At 57.3% G+C, this 16,512-nt stretch overlaps 1 protein-coding gene across 4 annotated transcripts in view; it reads left to right on the forward strand.

Annotated features, from left to right (window-relative positions):
- Window positions 1-16,512, forward strand: part of LIN54 (lin-54 DREAM MuvB core complex component) — a 68,374-nt gene that overhangs the window by 36,105 nt on the left and 15,757 nt on the right. For 2 of the 4 annotated variants that reach the window (XM_068168014.1, XM_068168012.1), the window contains exons 4-8: window positions 2,756-2,901; window positions 4,987-5,142; window positions 10,929-11,145; window positions 13,867-13,940; window positions 16,239-16,436. In XM_068168014.1, the coding sequence (XP_068024115.1) occupies window positions 2,756-2,901; window positions 4,987-5,142; window positions 10,929-11,145; window positions 13,867-13,940; window positions 16,239-16,436 (791 nt within the window). The remainder of the gene's footprint in view (window positions 1-2,755; window positions 2,902-4,986; window positions 5,143-10,928; window positions 11,146-13,866; window positions 13,941-16,238; window positions 16,437-16,512) is intronic. The other 2 variants (XM_068168013.1, XM_068168015.1) reach the window with 2 other exon arrangements.

Here is a 16,512-nt window from a genome sequence, read left to right on the forward strand (position 1 = left end):
GTCCCATGGAGTCTAATCTTGAATGTCTGCAGGGATGGGGACTCAACCACCTCCCTGGGCAGCCTGTTCCAGTGTCTCCCCACCCTCCTTGTGCAGAACTTCCTCCTGATGTCCAACCTAACTCTGCCCTGCTCCACTTTCAAACCATTGCCCCTTGTCCTGTCCCCACAGCCCCTCCCCAGCCTGCCTGTAGGTTCCTTTCAGCTGTTGAAATGCAGCTCCAAGATCTCCCCAGAGCCTTCTCTTCTCCAGGCTGCACAGCCCCAACTTTTTCATCTGGCAGTAGATGAGGGCTGGTAAACAAAAAGGAGACACACCAGAAAGCATGGTTGGAAGGACAGAATAGAGTAGAATTAACCAGGTTGGAAGAGTCCTTTGAGACCATCCAGTCTAACCTCTCACCCACCACCATCTGATCAACTCAACCATGGCACCAAGGGCCTCAATCCAGTCTCTTCCTAAACACCTCCAGGGATGGGGACTCCACCACCTCCCTGGGCAGCACATTCCCATGGCCAATAACTCTTTCCATGAAGAACTTCCTCACCTCCAGCCTAAACCTCCCTTGGCACCCTGTGTCCTCTTGTTCTGGTGCTGGGGGTCTGAGAGAAGAGCCCAACCCCCACCTGGCTACAACCTCCATTCTGTGGTGCAGAGAGCAAGAAGGTCTCCCCTGAGCCTCCTCTTCTCCAGGCTAAGCAACCCCAGCTCCCTCAGCCTCTCCTCACAGGGCTGTGCTCCAAGAAGCTTGCTGCCTCCTCCAGAAGGAAGGGTCCAAATCCACCCTTGCCTACCTGACATTTACAAGCATGCATGTCACCAGGTGCACCACTGCCCAGCTTATAACTCACTGTGTTGGAAACTCCTCAGTGCCTGCCCCTGAGCCTGTGGGAGAAGCATCACTGGGAGGTGTTGATGCTGCCCTGCTGGAGAGGCAAATCTTTTCAAACCTCTGCTTTTCCTCTTGCCACCCCAAGCAGCCAATGTGGCTTGCCAGCTTTAAGAGGGACATTGAGATACTTGAATGTGTCCAGAGAAGGGCAAAGAGGCTGGGGAGAGGCCTTGAGCACAGCCCTGTGAGGAGAGGCTGAGGGAGCTGGGGTTGCTTAGCCTGGAGAAGAGGAGGCTCAGGGGAGACCTTCTTGCTCTCTCCAGCTCCCTGCAGGGAGGTTGTAGCCAGCTGGGGGTTGGTCTCTTCCACCAACAGAACAAGAGGACACAGTCTCAAGCTGTGCCAAGGGGAAGTTTAGGCTGGAGGTGAGGAGAAAGTTCTTCCCAGAGAGAGTTGTTAGCCATTGGAATGTGCTGCCCAGGGAGGTGGTGGAGTCCCCATCCCTGGAGGTGTTCAGGAGGAAATTGGATGTGGCACTTGGAGCCATGGTTTGGTTGTCAGGAGGTGTTGGGTGCCAGGTTGGACTTGCTGCTCTCTGAGGTCTTTTCCAACCTTGTTGATTCTGTGATTGTGTTCTGTGCTCATTGTGGGCAGGGTGTAAGGTGGGTGTTGTGCTCTGGATTGCTGTGGATGTTTCTCTCAGCCTCCCCAGTGTTTCTGACTGCCTGGGCACCCCTGCAAGCTGCACCTTGGCAGTGTGAGCAAGGAGATTCTCCTGGGGAAGCTGATGCCAAGGGGTGCAGAGGGGATGTAGTGAGAAAGGGAAAGGTGCCACCAAGGGGAAAACAACCTCAGAGCATTCAGTAGTGTGGCTGGTGGAATTCCCCCCAGACTGACACTCTTCAGGTTTGCAGGTGGTCTTAGCAGCTCCTGGTGCCCCTCTGCACTGTTCCTTAGGCTATTTGAGAGCCACACAGAGCTCAGCTGAAGGCAGCTTCCCACTTGGATGATGCTTTTGCTGGTCAGTTCCAGCTGACTGAATTGTCACCCCAGTAGCCTGGGCTGCTGTGTGTTATGTTGCTTGTCTTGAGACATGCAGTGCAGGAGAGTGGCTGACAGAGAAGCTGGGACAGAAGGGGGTCTGAGAGGAAAGCTCAGTGGTGGTGGTGGGCTGAAGGACTACCCCAGTGGTCAAGCACTCTTAGGAAAGAAAGGCAGGAGTGTTGTTGGGTAAGAAACTGCTTTTCCCTCTGGGAGGCTTCTGGTGTTGCTAAGACTGATGCCAGCATTTGGAGCTGCTGGGCTTTGTGGAGGTAAAAGCAGGCAGCTTGAAGATGAGGCTTGCTTGCAGAGAGAGGGATCCTAACCCCCCCCACCAAACTGTTCTCAGGAGGATCATGATGCTGTTAGGCAGTGAAAAGAAAACTCAGCACACAGCACAAGGCAGGGAAGCAGCAAAACCTCAGGGGTGAGTGGAGGCAGAGCCAACAGCTTCACCTTGGTCACTGCCAGGTGGTTCACTCCTGGTGGCTGAGGACTTCAAAGGAAGCAGTCTCTCAGAGATGTTCAGTCTCTTTGGCCACTGGCAGCAGCCCAGGGAGTTCCTAGGAGAGTCCAGCTGGGTGTTGGTGCTCGAGGCAGGTGCGTAGGAGGGCTGCACACCTCAGGATGCTGCCCTGGCTTTAAGGAGTTTTCAGCTGAAGGGCTCAGAAAGCCAAAGGTGCATCTGGGGGGTTTTAGGCACGAGGAAACTGCCTCTTTACTGGCAAGAATGCCAATGATTTTCTTCTTGCCCATGTCCCTCCTGGCTGGTCACACTCTCAGCAGCAGGGCTCAGGTGTTCTATGTGCAGAGAAAAGCTTGCTTGAGAAGTGGGTGTGAACAGGGCTGACTCTGAGCTGATGGTGTCTTCATTGTTTGTAGGTAGGGTTCTTTCACAGTCTGCTCCAGGAACACCACCAAAGACAATAACCATCTCTGAGAGTGGAGTCATTGGATCATCCCTGAGCACACCACCACAGCAGACACCAAATAAAATAGCTATCTCACCACTCAAATCCCCTAATAAGGTAAGGACCTGATTCTGGCTGCAGCCTCCCATCCCTCCTGCACAGTCAGCTGCCTGGGGCTCCCTGTGTCTTTGCTCCAAGCTGCTTAGGATCTCCCTGCTCCAGAGCCTCCACTGCACATCCTGCTGCTCTGCAGCAATGGCCTGAGATAGACTTGGTGCTCCTGGTTCCCCTTCTGTGGTCTCAATAACCCTGCCTTCCTGGCTTCCCATCCCTGCCATTCCTTCAGCACCCATCCCCAGAGCAGCTGTTCTCTCTTAGCCAGGTGCTCAAACCTTTGTCTGCCTTCCTGAAAGGCCCCCAGGCTGTTGAAGAGGAGACCTCAATGGCACAAAGAGGTCAGCACTCACTGCCCATCACCTGCAGCTGCAGGAAGAACTTGGTCTTCTCTAAGCACATCTGGAGGCAATTTGTAATGGTCCTGGACAAGTAGTGAGCTGGAGACTGGCACAGGGGGACAGGAGCTCATCAGCCATCCTGAGCTGTGCTGCAGAGGAGTGTCATGGTGACAGCTTGTATTTGAGACTTGATCCCATTTGCCTTGGGAAGAGGAATATTGCTGGAGAAAGGAAAGGGTCTGGAGGGAAGCCTGGAAATGCTTTAGGGAATGACAGAATCACAGAGTGGTTTGGGTTGGAAGGGGCCCCAAAGGCCACCCAGTCCAACCCCCCCTGCAGTCAGCAGGGACATCCTCCACTGGATCAGGGTGCTCAGAGCCTTCTCCAGCCTCACCTTGAATATCTCCAGGGTTGGGGCCTCAACCACCTCCCTGGGCAACCTGCTGCAGTGTTCCAGCACTAACAGTATAAACATCAGCTACAAAATCTAGCCTGAGATGAAAGAATTCCTTAGTCTGCCTGTGTTGTAGCTGTGGAATGTGACAGGAATGGAGTGCAGGGCTTCTGCTTGAGAATCGTTAGTGAGGGGAGCACGCTGAAGGAGGGAGGAATAACATCTGGAACCAAAGCTATCAATGAGCAAGGGTGAAAAGACTTCTTGGGGTTGCATCTTGAATGTAGACTCATAGAACTGTCAGGCTTGGAAGAGACCTCAAAGATTAGCCAGTTCCAACCCTCCTTCAGGGACACCTCACACCACAGCAGCTTGCTCACAGCCACCTCCAGCCTGGCTGCAAACACCTCCAGCCAGGAGGCTTCCACCACCTCCCTGGGCAGCCTGGGCCAGGCTCTCACCACCCTCCTGCCCAACAACTTCTTCCTCACAGCCAATCTCAGTTTCCCCCCTTCTACTTTTGCTCCAGCCCCCCCACTCCTAGCCCTCCCTCACCCCCTCCAAAGTCCCTCCCCAGCTTGCTTGCAGCCCCCTGCAGATCCTGGAAGGCTACCAGAAGGTCTCCTGGGAGCCTTCTCCCCTCCAGCCTGCACAAGCCCAACTCTCTCAGGCTGTCTCCACAGGAGAGGAGCCCCAGCTGCAGGGAAGTCATTCTGAGTATCTTCTGAAAGCAAATGGTTTCAAACAATAGGAGCTGGCTTCAAGTCTAAAGCACCAAGTGCAGAACTCAAGAGTATAAACCCAAGCTGGAAAGGGTTGTGGCTCCCCAGCACAGGGTGCTCAGACACTGTGCTCTGCAGCAGGGCTCTCAGAAGCCTCTGGGGGAATCTGGGAAGTAGACTGGGACATGCAGATGTGCATTCCCTTCAGCTGAATCAGGAGTGTGAGGGGAGACTTCTACTGCTGTCCCCCAGCTCTTCTTTTCAGTTGTCCTTTGTGATGCCAGCTGCCAAGCCGGGGTTAGAAAATCCACACCCTGACAGTGTTCAAGCTTCAATGGGCTGCTTCCCTTGCCAAAAACCAAACCCCTCACTCAGCCAAACAACAAAACCCAGCCAAGCAAGACAGAGAAGCTGTGCTAGCTTTCTGCAGCACCTCTTGGTGCTGTGCTGGGAGCCAGCAGCGCCTCGAAGCTCCTCCTGCGTCAGACCTGTGCCGGCTGTGATCTCCTTCGCAGACAGGACTCCTTTGTCCTGCCTAGGGAGCTGTGCTTCCTCGAGGAAGGGGAAGTGTGTGTACAGAGTGTGGTGTCCTGTGCAGAGATTTAAACTGCTTCTTTGTTTTGCCAAGCAGCTAACAGTGGTGTCAGTGGCCTCCCAGCCTCCCAGCTCCCCCCAGAAGACGGTGGGCGTCCCACTGAATGTAGCGTTAGGACAGCAGCTCCTGACAGTGCAGCAGTCAGCACCCTCCTCCCCTGGGAAAGCTGTAGTCAACCACACCAGCACCCAGGTACAGACTGGTTTTTTCCTCTGTGTTCTAGCTTGCCTCTGTCTGATCACTTGTGTGCAGCTGGAGCCCGAAGGGGTCAGTCCCAAGGGGCTCCTGTGCCGGGGGCCTGGCAGAAGCGCCGCCCTGAGGAGCGCAGGCTGCTCCGGGCCAGGGCTACAAACCACTGCAGCAAGCAGCTTTCCAACCTGGAAAGCTCCCCTTGCTGCTGCTTCCCATCTCCCAAGTCCTCTGGAAGGAAGGCTTCCTGTGGCACAAGGAAGAGTTCTTGTGATGGTTCTGTCTCTTCTACCAATGTTTCTATCTCGCTGACCAGAGCTGCTTGGGAGTGTTCCTGAGGTTCCACAGCATGCATCAGGTTGGAAGAGACCCTCAAAGGTCATCTTGCTCAACCCCCTTGCAGTCAGCAGGGACACCTCCAACTAGATCAGGTTGCTCAGGGCCTTATCAAGTTGGACCTTGAATCTCTTCAGGCAGGAGGCCTCAACCCCATCCCTGGGCAAGCTGTTCCAATGTTTCACCACTTCCCTGGTGCAGAACTCCCTCCTGCTGTCCAACCTAACTCTGCCCTGCACCTGCAGTGGTGGAATCACAGAGTCACCAAGGCTGGAAGAGACCTCAAAGATCATCAAGTCCAAAACTAAACCATGGCACCAAGTGCCACATGCAGTCCCCTCTTGAACACCTCCAGGGATGGGGACTCCACCACCAACCTGGGCAGCACATTCCAATGGCTAACAACTTTCTCAGTGAACAACTTTCTCCTCACCTCCAGCCTCAACCTCCCCAGGCACAGCTTGAGACTGTGTCCTCTTGTTCTGCTGCTGGGGGCCTGGGAGAAGAGACCAACCCCACCTGGCTACAACCTCCCTGCAGGGAGTTGTAGATAGCAATGAGGTCTCCCCTGAGCCTCCTCTTCTCCAGGCTAAGCAACCCCAGCTCCCTCAGCCTCTCCTCACAGGGTTTGTGCTTGAGGCCTCTCCCCATCTTCATTGCCCTTCTCTGGACACCTTCAAGTCTCTCAATGTTCTTCTTAAATTGAGGAGCCCAGAACTGGACACAGGACTCAAGCTGTGGCCTCAGCAGTGCTGAGCACAGGGCACAAGGACTTCCCTGCTCCTGCTGGCCACACTCTTCCTGACCCAGGCCAGGATGCCCCTGGCCTTCTTGGCCACCTGGGGGTAGAGGTCTGCAGGAGCTTGACACTGTGGTCTGAGACCTGCAGATTAGAAATGATGAATGTCCTGTGTCTCCTTCCTGGAACAACAGCAGGAGCTTCCCTAATGGCTTTGATAAATGGCTTTGCATTGATGAACTGCAGGACCAAAGTGACCTTTCTTACAAACCACTCTTCTTAACCTTTTCCTTCTTTGGTAATCTTAGATGAGATATTCCCCCCCACCATCTCTTAATGCCTTTGGTCCTTTCTTTGGTACCCATGAAGGGATCATAGAATCAATAAGGTTAGAAAAGACCTTTGAGACTGACTCCAGCCTATCACCCAGCACCATCTGATCAACTCAACCATGGCACTGAGTGCCTCATCCAGGCTCTTCCTAAACACCTCCAGGGATGGGGACTCCACCATCTCCCTGGGCAGCTCATCCCAGTGGCCAATCTCTCTTGCTGGGAAGACCTTTCTCCTCCCCTCCAGCCTAAACCTCCTCTGGCACAGCATGAGACTGTGTCCTCTTGTTCTGCTGCTGGGGGCCTGGCAGAAGAGACCAACCCCCAGCTGGCTACAACCTCCCTGCAGGGAGTTGCAGAGAGCAAGAAGGTCTCCCCTGAGCCTCCTCTTCTCCAGGCTAAGCAACCCCAGCTCCCTCAGTCTCTCCGCACAGGGCTGTGCCCCAGACCCCTCCCCAGCTTTGTTGCCCTTCTCTGGACACCTTCAAGTCTCTCAATGTCCTTCTTAACCTGAGGAGCCCAGAACTGGACACAGGACTCAAGCTGTGGCCTCAGCAGTGCTGAGCACAGGGCACAAGGACTTCCCTGCTCCTGCTGGCCACACTCTTTCTGGATGCTGCCCAGGATGCCCTTGGCCTTCTTGGCCCCCTGGGCACACTGCAGGCTCCTGTTCAGCTGCTCTCCCCCAGCACCCCCAGGTCCCTCTCTGCCTGGCTGCTCTCAGCCACTCTGTCCCCAGCCTCTAGCTCTGCCTGGGGTTGCTATGGCCAAAGTGCAGCCCCTGGCACTTGGACTCAGGATGTGCCTGAGTGAGAGCAACTAGAGTGGCTGTAGCAGGGAGTGGACACAGCTGTATGCACAGCACAAGACCAGAGACTCAGCCAGATTTTACCTGGCTTGCCTTGCTGGTGCAGGTGATAACTAGAATGCTGGATGTGGACACCAGCATGATCTGAAATTGGGGGGAGGGGGGGAGGGTTTCAGACCAAAACTGTCACAAGTGTCATCTTGAAACAGTCATTCAAAAGTGAAGTCACTCTGGCTGGAGCCAGATGGAGATGGCTGTGCCAGAACACATCCTGAGTTCTGATCCAGAGCTCTCTGCCCCAACACAAGGTTCCCACCTGTCTCTTCACTGCCTTCAGGAGCTTGTCTTTAGCAGGAAGTGCCTCTTGAATCATCCCATGGAGCTGGTTGCCCTTGGATGGCAGCCACTAGTTTGTGTGCTAGAGCGAACTTTGGCCCTGCTGCTCTCCCTGTGATAACCCTGAGGCTGGCACCCTGCTTGCTTGGGATTGCTTTGAGTGGATCAAAGAAGACTTGGCTTGTACTGCTGCTGGAAGATCTGCAAACTGGCATTGCCTTTGTGCTGCTGAAAGCTGGGGAGCTGGGCAAGTCATAGAACTGGCAGGGTTGGAAGGGAGCTCCAGGCTCAGCCAGCCCCAACCCCCTGCCATGGGCAGGGACACCTCACACCACAGCAGCTTGCTCACAGCCACCTCCAGCCTGGCTGCAAACACCTCCAGCCAGGAGGCTTCCACCACCTCCCTGGGCAGCCTGGGCCAGGCTCTCACCACCCTCCTGCCCAACAACTTCTTCCTCACAGCCAAGCTCCAGCTCCCCACTTCTACTTCTGCTCCAGCCCCCCCCACTCCTGTCCCTCCCTCACCCCCTCCAAAGTCCCTCCCCAGCTTGCTTGCAGCCCCCTGCAGCTCCTGCAAGGCCACCAGAAGGTCTCCTGGGAGCCTTCTCCTCTCCAGCCTGCACAACCCCAACTCTCTCAGGCTGTGCTCAGAGCAGAGCAGCTCCAGGCCTCTGCTCCTCCTCCTGGCCCTGCTCTGGACACCTTCCAGCCCCTCCAGAGCCTTACTGTGATCCTTCTGTTTGAAACCACATCATCCTCTCCACCCCACTTTAGCATTCAATCTTAATGCCAAGGAGAGTGATGTATTTTATATCTGTGTCTAAAGAGACTGGGAATAAAGAGCTGAGCTCCAAAGGAAGTTAAGTGGAAGGAGGAAAGGGAAGAAGAAGGCAAGGTTTGAGGTGGTCAGCAGTGCAGCTTCATGGCTGTGTATAAATGGATTCACTAACTGCTTGTTGGCAGTCTGAGAGCAGTTGGAAAGCTGAGTGCTTGCCAGGTCCAGGTGTGTTCTTATTCCAACAGATTTCCTTCCCCCTTTTTGCTTTGCTCCTCTTCCTTGCTCTTGCTTCTTCCCTCTCCCCCCCCCCCTCAGGTTGTGCCTTCCCTGCTGCCCTGAGGGATGTGCTCTCTTGCACTTCCCTCTGAGGCACTGCACAGCCATTTCCCTGTGTTAATGCAAGCTGCCTGAGCAGGACAGGTCTGCACCCAGAGCTGAGTCATGCCAGACTCCAGCACCAGCAGTTCTCCCAGCTCTCCCCAGGTGTTTTCTTAGCAGGGATGTTTCTCCCTTTGGTCATGGCTTGGTTTCCAGGCCTGAGCAGTGCTCTCTGTAGTCACCTGCAGTGGGTTTGGCAGGCAGTGTGGCTGGGAACCTGGAGAGAGTCACCCTGCCTGTGGCAGTGGTGGAGAGCAGTGAAAATGGAGCTGTCTGCTCTGAAGCAGTTAATCCCTTCCCATCTCTTCTGCTTTGGAAAGCAGAAATGGGGATAACTGACTCAGAGATCTCAGTGGAGGGAAGAGTTGTTCCCCAGCAAACTGAGGAAGGAGCCTACTGATCAGAGAGCCACAGTATGGTTTGGATTGGAAGGGACCCCCAGGATCACCCAGTTCCAACCCCCTGCTGTGGCAGGGACAGCTCCCCCCAGCCCCAGCTTGCTCAAGGCCTCATCCACCTCCAGGGAGAGGGCAGCCTCCCTGGGCAACCTGTGCCAGAGTCTCCCCAGCCTCACTGGCAAGAATTGCTTCCTCCAGTTTCAGTTTCCCCTCTCCCAGCTCACAGCCCCTTGGAAGCCTCTTGTTTCAATTGGAAAGGCTCTCCTGTCCCTAAGCACCCAGAATCCTGCCCTCCCCAGGGCTCTCCTGTCCCTAAGCACCCAGAATCCTGCCCTCCCCAGCAGCTCCCAGGGCTCTCCTGTCCCTAAGCACCCAGAATCCTGCCCTCCCCAGGGCTCTCCTGTCCCTAAGCACCCAGAATCCTGCCCTCCCCAGCACCTCCCAGGGCTCTGCTGTCCCTAAGCACCCAGAATCCTGCCCTCCCCAGCAGCTCCCAGGGCTCTCCTGTCCCTAAGCACCCAGAATCCTGCCCTCCCCAGCAGCTCCCAGGGCTCTCCTGTCCCTAAGCACCCAGAATCCTGCCCTCCCCAGCACCTCCCAGGGCTCTCCCTGTACCTAAGCACCCAGAATCCTGCCCTCCCCAGCAGCTCCCAGGGCTCTCCTGTCCCTAAGCACCCAGAATCCTGCCCTCCCCAGGGCTCTCCCTGTCCCTAAGCACCCAGAATCCTGCCCTCCCCAGCAGCTCCCAGGGCTCTCCTGTCCCTAGACACCCAGAATCCTGCCCTCCCCAGCACCTCCCAGGGCTCTCCTGTCCCTAAGCACCCAGAATCCTGCCCTCCCCAGCAGCCCCCAGGGCTCTGCTGTCCCTAAGCACCCAGAATCCTGCCCTCCCCAGCAGCTCCCAGGGCTCTCCCTGTCCCTAAGCACCCAGAATCCTGCCCTCCCCAGGGCTCTCCTGTCCCTAAGCACCCAGAATCCTGCCCTCCCCAGCAGCCCCCAGGGCTCTCCTGTCCCTAAGCACCCAGAATCCTGCCCTCCCCAGCAGCTCCCAGGGCTCTCCTGTCCCTAAGCACCCAGAATCCTGCCCTCCCCAGCAGCCCCCAGGGCTCTCCTGTCCCTAAGCACCCAGAATCCTGCCCTCCCCAGCAGCTCCCAGGGCTCTCCTGTCCCTAAGCACCCAGAATCCTCTACAAAATGTCCACTGTCCTGCTGGGAAGGAATCTCACACTGGCTGAGTCTCTGAAGGCTTTACTCTCTGCATAGGAAGAAACAGCAGTAAAGCCTTCTGTTCTCAACTGTCCTGTGCAAACAGCATCCAAAGTTGGCTTGTTTCATAGAGTACTCACAATGGTTTGAGTTAGTAGACACCTTCAAGCTCATCCAGCTCCATCTCCCTGCCATGGGCAGGGACACCTCCCACCAGCCCCAGGGTGCTCAAGGCCTCATCCAGCCTGGCCTTGGACACCTCCAGGCAGGAGGCAGCCACAGCCTCCCTGGGCAGCCTGTGCCAGAGTCTCCCCAGCCTCACTCTCAAGGATCTCTTCCTCCTCTCCACTCTCAGTCTCTCCTCTCCCAGCTCAGAGCCACTGTCCCTCACCCTGCCACCCCCAGCCCCTTGCAGCCAAGCTGGTGTTGTTTGTGCCTTAGTGCAAGTAACTCTGTGCTCTCTGTGTTGGGTTAACAGGCTGTGAAATCAGCAGTGCAGACCCTCACTGTAGGAGGAGTGAGTACATCTCAGTTTAAGACAATTATTCCCTTGGCCACTGCACCCAATGTTCAGCAGATCCAGGTCCCTGGAAGCAAGTTCCACTACGTCAGGCTGGTCACTGCCACCACAGCCAACACTTCCAGCCAGTCAGCCAGCCAGACCCCCAGCACCAACACACAGCCTCTGCAGCAGGGTAAGTGCTGGTGCCAATGCTCTGTCTGAAGGAAGCTTCTGTGGATTTTGCTTCTGTCCCCCCCCCCTCCCCCTTCCCCTGCTCCCTCTTTGTTTTGTAATGAGTGGCTCAGAGAGATCTCCCAGCACTGCCAGCTGCCCTTGGGCTTGTGGGGCACTCCTGTGAATCTCCCCCTGCTCTTCTTCCCTTTGGTCTGGGGGTGGTTGTTCTGTATTACAGTGTCACAGTATCACTAAGGCTGGAAGAGACCTCCAGGATCATCCAGTCCAACCTATCAACACAGACCTCATGACTAGATCATGGCACCAAGTGCCACATCCAATCCCCTCTTGAACACCTCCAGGGATGGGGACTCCACCACCTCCCTGGGCAGCACATTCCAATGGCTAACAACTTGCTTGGTGAGGAACTTTGTCCTCACCTCCAGCCTAAACATCCCCTGGCACAGCTTGAGACTGTGTCCTCTTGTTCTGGTGCTGGTTGCCTGGGAGAAGAGACCAACCCCCTCCTGGCTACAACCACCTCCCAGGTAGTTGTAGAGGGCAATGAGGTCTCCCCTGAGCCTCCTCTTCTCCAGGCTAAGCAACCCCAGCTCCCTCAGCCTCTCCTCACAGGGCTGTGCTCCAGACCCCTCCCCAGCCTTGTGCCCCAGACCCCTCCCCAGCTTTGTTGCCCTTCTCTGGACACCTTCAAGTCTCTCAATGTCCTTCCTAAACTGAGGAGCCCAGAACTGGACACAGGACTCAAGGTGTGGCCTAAGCAGTGCTGAGCACAGGGCACAAGGACTTCCCTGCTCATGCTGGCCACACTCTTCCTGATGCAGGCCAGGATGCCCTTGGCCTTCTTGGCCACCTGGGCACACTGCTGGCTCATGTTCAGGCAGCTCTCAATCAGCACCCCCAGGTCCCTCTCTGCCTGGCTGCTCTCAGCCACTCTGACCCCAGCCTGTAGCTCTGCCTGGGGTTGCTGTGGCCAAAGTGCAGCCCCTGGCACTTGGACTTGTTCAATGCCATCCTGTTGGCCTCTGCCCATCTGCCCAGCCTGGCAAGGTCCCTCTGCAGAGCCCTTCTGGCCTCTGACCAACATCTGCTCCCAGCTTGGTGTCATCTGCAAATGTGCTGCTGACTGACTCCATCCCCTCCTTCAGATCATCAATGAAGATATTGATCAGGCTGGGGCCCAGCACTGCTCCCTGGGGCACAGCACTGGTGCCTGGCTGCCAGCTGGCTGTGGCACCATTCACCACCACTCTCTGGGCTCAGCCTCCAGCCAGTTCCTAACCCAGCTCAGAGCTGCTGTCCCAGCCAGGGGCTGACAGCTTGGCCAGGAGCTTGCTGGGGGGGACGGTGTCAAAGGCCTTGCTGCAGTCCAGGCAGACCACATCCACAGCCTGCCCCACATCCACCAGGCAGTCCCCTGATCATAGAAGGAGATCAGGTTGGAGAGGCAGGACCTGCCCTTCCTAAATCCCTACTGGCTGGGCCTGAGCCCTTGGCCACCCTTCATGGGTGCAGTTATTGCCCCCAGGACAATCTGCTCCATCACTTTCCCTGGCACTGAGGTCAGGCTGCCAGGCCTGGAGCTTCCAGGTTCCTGTAGCTGGGCCTGGATCCTTAGAGCATTGTAGGTTGCTTTTCCCTGCTTTACCAGCTTTGTTGGGTGAGTCATGGCAAGTCCCAGGTCCCCTGTGTGACAAGTGTGAAGCCAGGGCAGCCCCCAAACACCCTCCCAAAACTCCTGCAACATGAAGGTCCTTACAGTTCAAATGCTTTGGAAGGGCAAGACATTTGTGCTGCTTCCTGGCCAGGCCTGCCATGGACTAAGATGGCAGGGTTTGGAAGGGACCTCTGGAGAGCAGCAATTCCAAGCCCCCTGCTCAGGCAGGTCACACAGGAACACATCCAGGCTGGCCTTTAAAGCCTCCAGAGCAGGAGACTCCACAAGCTCTCTGGGCAGCCTGCTCCAGCACCCTCACAGCAAGGAAGTTTCTCCTCCTGTTGAGATGGAACTTCCTGGGTCCCAGTTTGTGTCCACTGCCCCTTGTCCTATCACAGACACCACTGAAAATAGCCTGGCCCCTTCTTCTTGCCTCCCACCCTTCAGATCTCTATAAACATTCCTGAGCTCTCCTCTCAGGCTGCTCCCCTCCAGGCTAACCAGCCCCAGGGCTCTCAGCCTTTCCTCATCAGACATGTTCCAGGCCCTTCCTCATCCATAGCCTCCATTGGACACTCTCCAGTATAACCCTGTCCCTCTTGAACTGGGGAGCCCAGAACTGGACACAATACTCCACATGGGGTCTCACCAGGGCAGAGCAGAGGGAGACAAGAACCTGCCTTGGCCTGCTGGCCACACTGCTCTTCACGCAGCTCAGGAGACCATTTGGCCTCCTTGGCCACATTGGTGGCCCATGGGTGACTTAGTGTCCACCAGCACTCCAAAGTCCTTCTCCATGGAGCTGCTTTCCAGCAGGTCAACCTCTAATCTGACCAAGCTGTGGTGTTTGTGTTCCTCCTGCCAAGGGCAGTGCAGTGTCCAGAGGAGCTCTGCAGCCAGGCCGGGTTCTAAGCCATCGCTGTGCACACAATCCTGTCCCCAGAGCTGCTCCCAGCACTGCTCTTTAGCTCAGGGGGGTGCAGGGTGAGGAACCTTGCTGCCACCTTCTGCTGGGAGCTCTGAGTCAAGGCTGTCTGTTAACCTGTTCTTGTTTCTTGATCCTAGCAAAGCCAGTGGTGGTGAATGCCACCCCCGTGAGGATGTCGGTGCCCATCGTGCCAGCACAGGCTGTCAAGCAGGTGAGCACACAGGGACACAGGGACAGCCCTGCCTTGCTCTGCCTGGCCAGCACAGGCTCCCAAGCAGCTGAGCACACAGGGACACAGGGACAGCCCTGCCTTGCTCTGCCTGGCCAGCACAGGCTCTCAAGCAGCTGAGCACACAGGGACAGCCCTGCCTTGCTCTGCCTGGCCAGCACAGGCTCTCAAGCAGCTGAGCACACAGGGACAGCCCTGCCTTGCTCTGCCTGGCCAGCACAGGCTCTCAAGCAGCTGAGCACACAGGGACAGCCCTGCCTTGCTCTGCCTGGCCAGCACAGGCTCTCAAGCAGCTGAGCACACAGGGACAGCCCTGCCTTGCTCTGCCTGGCCAGCACAGGCTCCCAAGCAGCTGAGCACACAGGGACAGCCCTGCCTTGCCCTGCCTGGCCAGCACAGGCTCTCAAGCAGCTGAGCACACAGGGACAGCCCTGCCTTGCCCTGCCTGGCCAGCACAGGCTCTCAAACAGCTGAGCACACAGGGACAGCCCTGCATAGCCCTGCCTGGCCAGCACAGGCTCTCAAGCAGCTGAGCACACAGGGACAGCCCTGCCTTGCCCTGCCTGGCCAGCACAGGCTCTCAAGCAGCTGAGCACACAGAGACAGCCCTGCCTTGCCCTGCCTGGCCAGCACAGGCTCTCAAGCAGCTGAGCACACAGGGACAGCCCTGCCTTGCTCTGCCTGGCCAGCACAGGCTCTCAAGCAGCTGAGCACACAGGGACAGCCCTGCATAGCCCTGCCTGGCCAGCACAGGCTCTCAAGCAGCTGAGCACACAGGGACACAGGGACAGCCCTGCCTTGCTCTGCCTGGCCAGCACAGGCTCTCAAGCAGCTGAGCACACAGGGACACAGGGACACAGGGACAGCCCTGCCTTGCTCTGCCTGGCCAGCACAGGCTCTCAAGCAGCTGAGCACACAGGGACAGCCCTGCCTTGCCCTGCCTGGCCAGCACAGGCTCTCAAGCAGCTGAGCACACAGGGACAGCCCTGCCTTGCTCTGCCTGGCCAGCACAGGCTCTCAAGCAGCTGAGCACACAGGGACACAGGGACAGCCCTGCCTTGCTCTGCCTGGCCAGCACAGGCTCTCAAGCAGCTGAGCACACAGGGACAGCCCTGCCTTGCTCTGCCTGGCCAGCACAGGCTGTCAAGCAGCTGAGCACACAGGGACACAGGGACAGCCCTGCCTTGCTCTGCCTGGCCAGCACAGGCTCTCAAGCAGCTGAGCACACAGGGACACAGGGACAGCCCTGCCTTGCTCTGCCTGGCCAGCACAGGCTCTCAAACAGCTGAGCACACAGGGACAGCCCTGCCTTGCTCTGCCTGGCCAGCACAGGCTCTCAAGCAGCTGAGCACACAGGGACAGCCCTGCCTTGCCCTGCCTGGCCAGCACAGGCTCTCAAGCAGCTGAGCACACAGGGACAGCCCTGCCTTGCTCTGCCTGGCCAGCACAGGCTGTCAAGCAGCTGAGCACACAGGGACAGCCCTGCCTTGCCCTGCCTGGCCAGCACAGGCTGTCAAGCAGCTGAGCACACAGGGACAGCCCTGCCTTGCTCTGCCTGGCCAGCACAGGCTCTCAAGCAGCTGAGCACACAGGGACAGCCCTGCCTTGCTCTGCCTGGCCAGCACAGGCTCTCAAGCAGCTGAGCACACAGGGACAGCCCTGCCTTGCTCTGCCTGGCCAGCACAGGCTCTCAAGCAGCTGAGCACACAGGGACAGCCCTGCCTTGCCCTGCCTGGCCAGCACAGGCTCTCAAGCAGCTGAGCACACAGGGACAGCCCTGCCTTGCTCTGCCTGGCCAGCACAGGCTGGCAAGCAGCTGAGCACACAGGGACAGCTCTGCCTTGCTCTGCCTGGCCAGCACAGGCTCTCAAGCAGCTGAGCACACAGGGACACAGGGACAGCCCTGCCTTGCTCTGCCTGGCCAGCACAGGCTCTCAAGCAGCTGAGCACACAGGGACACAGGGACAGCCCTGCCTTGCTCTGCCTGGCCAGCACAGGCTCTCAAGCAGCTGAGCACACAGGGACACAGGGACAGCCCTGCCTTGCTCTGCCTGGCCAGCACAGGCTCTCAAGCAGCTGAGCACACAGGGACAGCTCTGCCTTGCTCTGCCTGGCCAGCACAGGCTCTCAAGCAGCTGAGCACACAGGGACAGCTCTGCCTTGCTCTGCCTGGCCACCAAACACAGCCAGCTCCAGCCCTGCTGTGAAGTGTTCTGTTCCTGAGAGCTGCCTTTTGGAGCCCCCCAGCTGTGATCTCATCCAGACCTTTCTCCTCTCCAGGTGGTGCCCAAGCCAATGAACCCCACTTCCCAGATAGTCACTACCAGCCAGCCCCAGCAGAGACTCATCATGCCAGCCACTCCACTGCCACAGATCCAGCCCAACCTCACCAACCTGCCCCCTGGCACTGTGCTGGCACCAGCCCCTGGCACAGGGAACGTTGGCTATGCAGTGCTTCCAGCCCAGTATGTCACACAGGTATGGTGGCACCCTGCAGAGACTGGTGGAAGCTGTGCTGCACACTGCCTTCTTCTGGAAGGTTCTTGCTCCCCAG

This window comes from Melanerpes formicivorus, unplaced genomic scaffold, assembly GCF_026170545.1.
Source record: "Melanerpes formicivorus ecotype bairdi unplaced genomic scaffold, bMelFor1.0.p_v2 SCAF_129, whole genome shotgun sequence".
Lineage (NCBI taxonomy): Eukaryota > Metazoa > Chordata > Aves > Piciformes > Picidae > Melanerpes > Melanerpes formicivorus.